Source organism: Hypomesus nipponensis, chromosome 14 (assembly GCF_054491055.1).
Source record: "Hypomesus nipponensis isolate SF chromosome 14, ASM5449105v1, whole genome shotgun sequence".
NCBI classification, from domain to species: Eukaryota; Metazoa; Chordata; class Actinopteri; order Osmeriformes; family Osmeridae; genus Hypomesus; species Hypomesus nipponensis.
The window spans coordinates 800,001-811,338 of NC_140374.1; the positions used below are offsets into that span (position 1 = coordinate 800,001).

An 11,338-nucleotide genomic window follows, 5' to 3' on the forward strand; every position below is an offset into this window, starting at 1 on the left:
TGCTGCTCATGTGAGTAATGCAGTACAGGCTGCCAGTTCAACAAACAATGAACTGAAGCTCTATGTTTCCATATTAGTTATACTTATACAACGTCACAGCCGTTCCAGTATTCCCAATGAGAGACAGGAAAACACTGCAGGCAGAGAAGTGGTGAACTGAAAAATAGTTTTTAGGACATTCACTAAATGTTTCGATAAATCCTGTGTGCGTTTGTGTAAGTGTTTAGGTGTGTGTGTGTACGTGTGTGTCAGTCTGCTGGCAGGTCCGCATTCAACAAAACCATCTGCTCTCTACGGACTACTTTTTCTCTAAAAGTTCTGACACCAAAAATCTTTCCACAATGTTATCTTCCTGCCTAAAGTTTCTCAGCCTCTGGAATCCAACAATGTGAAGTACCAATATCTTATTTTTCCAGCTATGGTTATGCTTTCTCCAGTATCAACAGAACCCATGCTAACTCAAACCATAATATTTACCAAATTCAATCAGCTCCTGTCTTCTGTTTTGAACAGAACTCACATTCAAGACATTATCCTTTTCATGCACTGCTCAGGATCCACTGGGGAGACAGTGTCCCTGTAAGGACAGCAGCCACAGTGCCTCTAAATCCCTCACAATTACACAAACAGGAAACGAGGAAGATGACAGACTATTCCAACAGCTTGTGATGAGAGAACCCATCCTCAGAGAGTAAATAATAACAGACTGATCTTTAGAGGAACTCACCTCCACTACATGAGAGGAGAAGCCTGCCTGCGACATCTGCAGGCCGAAGGCTGTTCCATTTGTATTTGTCCCTGTGAAAACATGACAAATCACAATAAAATCATATTTGAGTCATTATTTCATCCCAAAAGACAAAACATAGAGACAAAGGGTTAAGGTAGAAGGTACAGCAGAAGATCAAAAGTTCAGAGTTCTGTTTGGAAAAAGACAAGTTTTAAAAAACACAGCCAAGAGAGCATTACACTGAAACATGGAACGGTCTGTTGGCTGAACTGCACAATGTTATTCAAACTCAGAGGTGACAGCAGGTCTTGATAGGAGGTGTACCCTCCAGGCTGTATAGCCGCTCTCCCAACGCGTCCACAATGTCCTTCAGCGCCGACTCGTCTGTGACATTGAAGAAGTGTTTTTCATCAGGGTCGCTGGCAATGAATTTGATTTCCTTCAGGAAGGCCTCTGGGTTTATTCCACGCCGATTGTAATAACCCAGGACCTAGGAACAGAACATCAAACAACACACCATGAATACCACAGACCAGCCATGCAAAATACCATCACTGGATAATACATTGTCTGTAATCAATGGCAACACAGCATATGAAACTAGCAGCACATGGTTTGGAACGGACTGCCAGGAACCTGGAGAGAACAAAGCAGACAGGCCCGGATCAAGGAGGGAGAAAGGAACACGTGAAAGAAGAACTCACGGCGATAGCGTACAAGGTGATGTTTTCATTCTGGCTTTCCTTCACCGCCGTCTGAAGGTCTGGGCTGTCGTGGGACTCCCCGTCAGTGATGACGATCATCACTTTCTTGGCTCCTTTTCGACCTCCTCGTTTGAACGCCTCAGTCCTGATTTATGGACATTACAGCAATTCTCAATGAGTCTTACAATGGTGAGCAAAGGGGTTTTATTGGCAATCAGAAACCTCTGTGATCCTCAGTAGAAACTGACTTCAGAAACTGACTTTACTGTTGTTGGCAGGTGTGAGCCACATTTTGGTAAGCATGGAGTGGAGACAAGGTGAGGGTGGGATGCAAGGAGCGTCTGGTACCGTGCTACGTTGATGCCCAAGGCTGTGCGCGTCTCCTCTCCTCCTCGCTGGTCAATGTTCCTGGCTGCTGCCACCACCTCCTCCACGCTGCGGAAGTCATTCAGGTTAAACTCATGGACCACCCTGGACCCATACTGCACCACGCCAACCTGCAGACACACCACGGCTCAGTGACAAGTGTCCAACCGGTCCAAAACATCAACGACTTCCTGTCATCAGAAGGAGCATTTCTCACATTCACCTCACCTGGATCTGGCCTGGCCCGATGTAAAACTTCTGGAGAATGTTGATGAGGAAGTCCTGGACTTCATACCAGGGATATATGGAGTTGGATCCGTCCAGGACGATCACTATGTCCATATATGTCTCGCACCCTGTGAGAAACAGTCAGGATACTCAAGTATGCCGTGTCAGAGGAGAGAGACCGTGTCTGGACGGGTCCTTACTCTGGAAAGCAGGAGCGATGGTGCGGGTGAACTTGAAGCTGCTGTTGACTCTGGAGCAGATGCCTGTGCTGTATACTGAGCTTCCACACTCGTACGACCACAGAGGGCCACAAGCCTGGAGCACAAACCACAAACCACCATGGACACTGGATTGATTTGACAGTTTTCCGTCGGGGTTAACATGACCTGACAACTTAGAGTGCAACTACAAGGGCTGGTTACACATCCTGGTGGTGTGTTCTCTCTCACCACAAAGCTGTTGTCTTTGGGGTCTGAGGCCAGGGTCATTCCCAGTCTCATGTTGTCTTTGCGCTCCAGCACGTTGTTTAGAGATATCTTTCCTTGAAGAGATGAACAAGACAAAAACAACTTCATGTAAATGAGTGACAGTGTTGATGTCAGGGTTGGTTACATCTTTATTAGGTGGTTAAGACTGTTCATCGAGTAAAGCTACCCTCTCTACTGAACCTGCTTCAGTTCAACCTGTCAAGACAGGGACATCTCAATCTGAGACAGGACAGGTGTTTCTCGTCTGAACCAACACCTGGCCTACACTCTTTGTGGGCTCCGTCCTGTGGTCTGGTGTGTGCGTGTGCGTGTGCGTGTGCGTGTGGGAGGGGTCATTATACCGAGGTGGAGCCTGGAGCAGTTGGAGGTGGGGTTGGTGTCTAGGGGGCATCTGTACACATCCCCTGTCTGGTGCTGACCGCTCCTTTCCAACGGAGCTCCAACCAAAAGCCTGGAGAGCCAGAAACAGAACATGGATTAGTTCTGGTCCTAGAAACAGGGGGAAGGGATTGTGCCTGCCTGTCTGTCTGCCTGTCTGCCTGATTGTCTGCCTGTCTGCCTGTCTGTCTGTCTGTCTGTCTGTGTCTGTGTTTCTGTCTGTCTGTCTGTGTCTGTGTGCCTGTCTGTCTGCCTGCTTGCTGCCTGTATGTCTGTCTGTCTGTCTGTCTGTCTGTCTGTGTGCCTATCTGTCTGCTTGTCTGTCTGTCTGTGTGGTGATCTGTCTGTCTGTCTGCCTGTCTGTCTGTCTGCCTGTCTGTCTGTCTGTCTGTCTGTCTGTCTGCCTGTCTGTCTGTCTGTCTGTCTGTCTGCCTGTCTGCCTGTCTGCCTGTCTGCCTGCCTGTCTGCCTGTCTGTCTGTCTGTCTGTCTGTCTGCTTGCTGCCTGCCTGTCTGTCTGTCTGTCTGTCTGTCTGTCTGTCTGTCTGTGTGCCTATCTGTCTGCTTGTCTGTCTGTCTGTCTGTCTGTCTGTGTGGTGATCTGTCTGTCTGTCTGTCTGCCTGTCTGTCTGCCTGTCTGTCTGTCTGTCTGTCTGTCTGTCTGTCTGTCTGTCTGTCTGCCTGCTTGACTGCCTGTCTGTCTGTGTGCCTGTCTGTCTGTCTGTCTGTGTGACTGTCTGCTTGCTGCCTGTCTGTCTGTCAGTGTGCCTGTCTGCCTGTCTGTCTGCCTGTCTGTCTGTACACAGTAGAGCTTCTCTCTGGTGTAACACAGTAGAGCTTCTCTCTGGTGTAACACAATAGAGCTGCTCTCTGGTGTAATACAATAGAGCTGCTCTCTGGTCTAACACAGTAGAGGTGCTCTCTGGTGTAACACAGTAAGGCTGCTCTCTGGTGTAAAACAGTAGAGCTGCTCTCTGGTCTAACACAGTAGAGGTGCTCTCTGGTGTAACACAGTAGAGGTGCTCTCTGGTGTAACACAGTAGAGCTGCTCTCTGGTCTAACACAGTAGAGGTGCTCTCTGGTAGGAACATGTCTGTTTAGGGTTTAGGATACGCCACAGCAAAGCCTGCCAATTCTTAATCGGCTAATGTATTTCACATCCAGATCAAACTGGCTAGGGGGAGCGTTGACAAACCACATCCCAAACCTCAGGCCTGTGGAATGATTGTGTGTGAGCCCTCATACCTCAAGCTGTTTACCACAGTACAGAGAGCTCGTCACCCCAGAGGGCACAGGCCTTGGTCAACTAGCATCCTGCATGTTTGGCTCAGACAGTGGCCAGAGAGTTGGTACAATGTTTCTGACAACGTTTTGGTTTTCATTTGATTCAAACTTTGGTGGATCTCTTCTTGATTCTGTTCTAAAGGGATCTGAACAGAAGTCATTCACAGCGCTTTCAGTGGTTACCCTCAACCAAGGTCTGACATGAGTATGAGGCCCAGACACTCTGACTGCTGAGAGTGCGTGTTATCATGTCATGTAGACTGGAAACAGCTTTAGATGTTCCTCTGTGAACATGGCCATGACCCTTGACCCTGACAGTGGTCTCATGGTGCTGAGGGGCCAACACAGAATACCAACACACCAGCAGACTAAACACCCAGAAACAGACACCGCACAGAGAGATCAGAGGGAGCCAGCCACAGACTGGACACACAGGCTGACACAGCTGCCATTTCTCAGCATGGCTTTGTCTTCCACCAGAGGAGCCTCCAGTTCCAAGGTCAGACCTGTTAGACCGGCCAGAGCTTGCTGGGTGGTGTCTGGCCTCTCACCTGACCCAGCAGGGAACACAGGAGGGGACGATCAGGAATGGCAGTGACAGATCGCCCCAGCGATGGAAACAGACACTGATATTACATTTTAAATGACAATGGTCATTTATCAACAGTCAACGGCAAGGCTATTAACGGAGAAATGTGCTGGCACGCTATCCAAATTGTCCGGAGGTAATTATCTTCAGGAAATTAGAATTCAGGCCTGCATATATTTGACTGAGGCTAATTCAATAGGGGCTAAATGCATCTCCAAGCACTGAATGTAAGTTTCATGTGTGTGAGACTAGTACTGCACATCTCTTTCACTAAGTGTGTCGACAATCTCTCCGGCTCTCGTGAAAAGCAAGGACTCTGTAGCATCGCAAACTCTGTTATTCTGCACCCTTCATCAGCCAGTGCTGGGACACGCAGGGGGAGGCCAGGGAACAAGAGACCACAACACAGATTTTCCAAAGCCATCAGTGGCCTCAGGACACCAACGAACAGGTTGCTAGACAAATGCTCAAGTATTTTCCGCTTATTTACCTGGTACTTCAAAGGGCGAAATATTTCGCGATCTTGGGAAACCGCAAGATATTCATCATGGCTGGGAGACTTCCAGTTGAAAAACAGAAAGAGGACGAGGAATGTTACCCAATTCCAACTGGGCTCTGTGATAGAAGCCTCAACGGAAAAAGATTAAAACTCAAACTATGTGACTTTACAGGGACGCCATGACGCGTTATAAGTGACCCCATGCATCACAATACTTGAACAACAGAACCGAGCAGGAGTGTCTTTTCACAAACTGACGTAACGAGTAGCCGCGGGGCCTGACAATGTGCTTTCACCATGGAAGTTTAGATGTGCAATGTGATCGCTTTCAGATTAGACACAGACGCCCCAGACAGTTGATGGCAACAGCGGCCAAGGCCGATACTAGCCTACCGTGCCAAGCCTACACTGACATCAAAATAGATGTGGAGCCTTTTGGGACGCAATTAGAAGTAATCAAAGAGTGTAATTTTAAAGGAAAAGGACCATGGATAATGTCCAGCAGTCCTGATGATATGCTCCACTTAGGAGATGTAGTAAGCGGAAACAGCCACAGGCAAGTGCTCTGATGTCGAGCTGAGGAAATGCGCATGACTGTATTGAGCCTGTTATAAAGAAGAAGAACAAATATTTTTGATATCCAAGAGACATTGTAGGCTACATTTTACTGAATGGGTCTCGAAACCCAACTGTGCTCTGTCTCTTATAGTACGAGTCTGTGTAGATCTTTCCAAGGTGAGCAGAGAGACATTTAGACATTTAGCAGAAGCTCTTATCCAGAGCGACTTACAGTAAGTACAGGGACATTCCCCTGAGACAAGTAGGGTGAAGTGCCTTGTCCAAGGACACAATGTCATTTTGCATGGCCGGGAATCAAACCGGCAACCTTCTGATTAATAGCCCGGTTCCCTAACCGCTCAGTTATCTGACCAGATGAGAGAGACTAGTGAGAAGCCGTACGTGATGGTGGATGTTCAGGTACAGGCACAGGTGTGATGGTGGATGTTCAGGTACAGGCACAGGTGTGATGGTGACTATTCAGGTGTGAGGAGGAGGTGAGAAGTTACCACTTGTGTCCTTCTGTCTCGTGCTGCTGGACCGTGTATCCAAACTGGGCCTCCTTGGAGCCCCAGATGATCTTGGATTTCCTGGTGTCAAAGTTGAAGCAGTGCTGGAGACCTGGAACACACACACATTACACACACATTACACACACATCACACACACACATCACACACACATTACACACACATTACACACACATCACACACACATCACACACACATCACACACACACACATCACACCAGATGAGCCTTCACTGGTGGAGAAGCAGAGTAATGTTAAGTCATGTTATCCATTTTGTGAATGTGAAAGTGTGTACTGACAGTTCTGCATGTTCCATCCATGGAATCAGGACAACTCAATGGTCTCTGAAGGTTTGCATGCCACCATGATAGGTCACACTGCCAGGATGTGCCATTTGATACACAACACTTCTGATCAAACTGTATCAGACAGCCATCAGTGGAGGGAATGCAATGTGTTGCCCAAAGGCAAGACAATAGAGACACCAGCTCACTTAATTACAGTGTGTGAGTAAGCTGATCAAGCTAGCCTCTCTTCTCTTCTTCTCCTGCACTCTCTGTCTCTCTGTCTCTCTGTCTCTCTGTCTCTCTGTCTCTCTGTCTCTCTGTCTCTCTGTCTCTCTGTCTCTCTGTCTCTCTGTCTCTCTGTCTCTCTGTCTCTCTGTCACTGTCTCTCTGTCTCTCTGTCTCTCTGTCTCTCTGTCTCTCTGTCTCTCTGTCTCTCTGTCTCTCTGTCTCTCTCTCTTCGTCTCAGCGCTGATCTCTAGACAGGCCCGTCCACACAGCAGCTTTGATCTGGTGGAGGAGGAAGGACGCTGACAGCGAGAGGGGCGGGGGGGTTTCTGACTGATGATGTCATATCAAAATTCAACTATCATTTCCGTTCCAGGAAATAGTGAGGAGCGGAAAAACATGGACCAGATGACTAGAAGACCAGAGAAAAGGGTCAGGCATAATTTCATCCTCTAATTCCTGAATGTTCCTGTTTCTAACCCGTTATCTTGAAGGTCTTGTTTCACCTGAGTTTTCCACGTCCACTCAGGCAACTTATTACCAGGTGTTGCTTTGACGGGATTTAGTTGTAAACCAAAATAAAAAGGGTTCAGTTGTTGAGAGGGTCTTGTATGGCCTGTAAAGTGATTTGTGAATAGGAATGTGACTGTGTACCCAGCCCTCTTCACTGTTACTGCCTGGCTCATTGATCGAAAGGAACAAATTGTATCATCACTTAGCTGAATGACAGAAAATGAGAATTATTGGCTCCTGTGTAACATGAGAGAGGAGAGAGACAGAGAGTGCATGAGAGAGAAGCAGCTTTAAAAGTAATCATCCTCAATCAGACCAGGGCTCCAGCACTCTGTCAAACATAGCACAACATTAGAATTCAGATCGTTATCTAACTGACTTGGATTCATCAAGCTGACGGGATGTGGAATAAAGACATCTGGTGCACCTTTCATTTTGGCTCTCGGTGCCTCACAGTGAGACCGGCTTTCCATGATGCTGAATATCGACAACTGGAAGTTGGCAGGTGAAGTGAGTGAACAGAGGAAGACATGACGTTATGCTGTTCTGAGTATAAAGGCTTGAGTATGAAGCTGAAACAGCTGCTGTAGGTCAGCGGTGATTAAGGATCATAGCTTGAATGTTTACAGCCCAAAATAGTGAATGGAGGATAAAGATGTTTGCTCAATGGTGTTCAAACAAGAGATTCCTCAGAGTCTACCAAGCTGTTTGAACAACAGTCTGATGTCGCTGCGAGGCGCTGCGAGACGGTCTAGTCAGGGGCTGCCAAGATGGAAGTTCTGATCATCTTGGCTGCTGCAAAGAAATAAACCGTGGAAGAAAAATGATTTGTGCATGTTCATGCCCTGAGGTTGTATTTGTTTGGTAACAGCTAGTGAGATCAGCTTCTGTTTGAGGAGGGCCTGAGGATCCAGATTTATCTGAGCTGTCTAAAAGACTTGGCTCTGCGAGGATGCTTCAGTTATGATCCAGACGAGACTTGGACCTGAGAAAGTCTGTAAAAAGCTGATATCTTAGACCACATAGCAGCCTTGTGGCAGTTTGTCTAGGGGGCGGGACTCTGGAAGGTACAGAGACAAGGTGACAGACTGAAGATCAGACATCTGTTTTACATCCTGCCCAATATCCTGAATAATGGGCTGACAGTTAGGCCAGACTATTGCACAGAGAGAGGACAGGACAGAGAGAGAGAGAGAGAGAGAGAGAGAGAGAGAGAGAGAGAGAGAGAGAGAGAGAGAGAGAGAGAGAGAGAGAGAGGACAGGACACACACAGAGAGAGGACAGGACACAGAGAGAGAGAGAGGACAGGACACAGAGAGAGAGAGAGAGAGAGAGAGAGGACACAGAGAGAGCCTGCAGAGGCAACATGTCTCTTTTAGCCTATCAGCACCTCAGTTCACATGGCCCCAACAATGTCTAACAAACACCAAACATTGTCCTGCTGGCTGTTGGGTCTAGAACTTTTGGAGATATAACCGTAATTCTCACAGTGCCCCAACAAACACCAACAGGCACATCACACTAAACCAACACAACCCAACAACTGGACAGTCCCCATGCTGTTGACCCTCCAGACTCCCAGTGTGGACCAGGGCAGGGTTCGGCTCGATCTCCAGTGGATACGGTCTACGGGCTGTTTTGATGAGCTGAGTGCTTCAAATGTTCCCTGTGGTTTATTGTGTGCATGTGGCCTGTGGGTGTTTAAAGACAGTGTTGTCTGAAGAACCACAGGGGGTGCTCAGACTCTGGAGTGGGACTAAGGAGGCTCCACTGTTTCCAACATCAGGAAGGTTCACACCTCTTCTCAGGAAGATAGAAGTGAAGTTGAGCTAATGTGTCAACTTTTTTACGAGCAAAGTTTACTTAACCACTCCACACCGCAGCCCTGCCAAGCACAACAGCCCCAGCCTGGTGGCAGAGTGAGAGACTGATTACGTACTCGCATTAGAAAAGGGCTGGAATTCCCATTCTGGCCCCAAAGGCCTCGACTTTGGCTAATATTTCTCATTAAACATAGACCATATGTGCCCTTACTGAAGCCAACCATGCTGAAGAGCAGTGTCAGTTGATCTTCTTAGCTCCTCCTCCTGCTGACTGGTCTCTGTACTCTGTGGAAAGCTGTGAGCTTTCCTAACCAAAGCAACATCTTCTGTCACCCTGGAGAGCTGACGAGTCAGTACGTTTGATGGGTCATCGTTATAGGAGGTGAAGTTTGAGAAAATTAGTCTTAAAATAAACTGTGGTCATCCAACCCATTCAAGGCTCTAGATATGGGGGGAGCAGGTGGGCATCTGGACACCCAGACATCAGACTCACTGCTAGTTAGAGCACAGGCTTTACATGTCCTGTGCAGCTTTACACTGCTTGCCGGTGTTGTCCCATATAACTGTAAAATGTATATAAAGTTTATAGTCACACATAGACTCTTGAAAGTACATCTAACTCTGATACAGGTCACACCAAATGTTAAACAATTCTTCATAATCCACGTATTAATCAAAATACCCAAAAATCTCATTTTCTGTTACTCTTAATACACTGTTTACCACTCTCTCTCACTCCCTCTCACTTATTCACTCACTGTCACTGTGTCCCCCCCCCCCCTCACCTGGCAGCAGGCTCCAGGTCCACAGCAGTAGCATCTGGTAGTGTTCCATGTGTGTTGATGTGGGCTGTTCTGGTGTTCTCCTCACAATGCGTACGCTGCTGTGGACACTTCTGCTCCACAGGCTCTCTATGTCTGAAGGAGGAGGGACTGGGACTATGACTGAGGGAGGAGGGACTGGGACTATGACTGAGGGAGGAGGGACTGGGACTATGACTGAGGGAGGAGGGACTGGGACTATGACTGAGGGAGGAGGGACTGGGACTATGACTGAAGGAGGGAGGAGGGACTGGGACTATGACTGAGGGAGGAGGGACTGGGAATATGACTGAGGGAGGAGAGACTGGGACTATGACTGAAGGGGGAGGGACTGGGACTATGACTGAGGGAGGAGGGACTGGGACTATGACTGAGGGAGGAGGGACTGGGACTATGACTGAAGGAGGGAGGAGGGACTGGGACTATGACTGAAGGAGGGAGGAGGGACTGGGACTATGACTGAAGGAGGGAGGAGGGACTGGGACTATGACTGAGGGAGGAGAGACTGGGACTATGACTGAAGGGGGAGGGACTGGGACTATGACTGAAGGAGGGAGGAGGGACTAGGACTATGACTGAGGGAGGAGGGACTGGGACTATGACTGAAGGAGGGAGGAGGGACTAGGACTATGACTGAGGGAGGAGGGACTGGGACTATGACTGAGGGAGGAGGGACTGGGACTAAGACTGAGGGAGGAGGGACTGGGACTAAGACTGAAGGGGGAGGGACTGGGACTATGACTGAAGGAGGGAAGAGGGACTGGGACTATGACTGAGGGAGGAGAGACTGGGACTATGACTGAAGGGGGAGGGACTGGGACTATGACTGAAGGAGGGAGGAGGGACTAGGACTATGACTGAGGGAGGAGGGACTGGGACTATGACTGAAGGAGGGAGGAGGGACTAGGACTATGACTGAGGGAGGAGGGACTGGGACTATGACTGAGGGAGGAGGGACTGGGACTAAGACTGAGGGAGGAGGGACTGGGACTATGACTGAAGGAGGAGAGACTGGGACTATGACTGAGGGAGGAGGGACTGGGACTATGACTGAGGGAGGAGGGACTGGGACTATGACTGAGGGAGGAGGGACTGGGACTATGACTGAGGGAGGAGAGACTGGGACTATGACTGAAGGGGGAGGGACTGGGACTATGACTGAAGGAGGGAGGAGGGACTGGGACTATGACTGAGGGAGGAGAGACTGGGACTATGACTGAAGGGGGAGGGACTGGGACTATGACTGAAGGAGGGAGGAGGGACTGGGACTATGACTGAGGGAGGAGAGACTGGGACTATGACTGAAGGGGGAGGGAC

The 11,338-nt window shown here is 48.7% G+C and overlaps 1 protein-coding gene across 4 annotated transcripts in view; it reads right to left on the reverse strand.

The window, feature by feature from the left end:
• Nucleotides 1-10,114, reverse strand: part of itga11b (integrin, alpha 11b) — a 31,417-nt gene extending 21,303 nt beyond the window's left edge. For 3 of the 4 annotated variants that reach the window (XM_084672749.1, XM_084672747.1, XM_084672748.1), the window contains exons 1-10: nucleotides 9,986-10,114; nucleotides 6,332-6,443; nucleotides 2,858-2,967; nucleotides 2,478-2,569; nucleotides 2,229-2,343; nucleotides 2,029-2,156; nucleotides 1,783-1,931; nucleotides 1,435-1,579; nucleotides 1,055-1,220; nucleotides 728-798 (exon numbers count right to left, since the gene is read on the reverse strand). In XM_084672749.1, coding sequence (XP_084528875.1) covers nucleotides 728-798; nucleotides 1,055-1,220; nucleotides 1,435-1,579; nucleotides 1,783-1,931; nucleotides 2,029-2,156; nucleotides 2,229-2,343; nucleotides 2,478-2,569; nucleotides 2,858-2,967; nucleotides 6,332-6,443; nucleotides 9,986-10,034 — 1,137 coding nt within the window. In that variant the 5' untranslated portion in view covers nucleotides 10,035-10,114. Of the gene's footprint in view, nucleotides 1-727; nucleotides 799-1,054; nucleotides 1,221-1,434; nucleotides 1,580-1,782; nucleotides 1,932-2,028; nucleotides 2,157-2,228; nucleotides 2,344-2,477; nucleotides 2,570-2,857; nucleotides 2,968-6,331; nucleotides 6,444-9,985 lie in introns of those variants that run through there. The other variant, XM_084672750.1, reaches the window with a different exon arrangement.
• Between the last annotated feature and the right edge of the window lie 1,224 nt (nucleotides 10,115-11,338).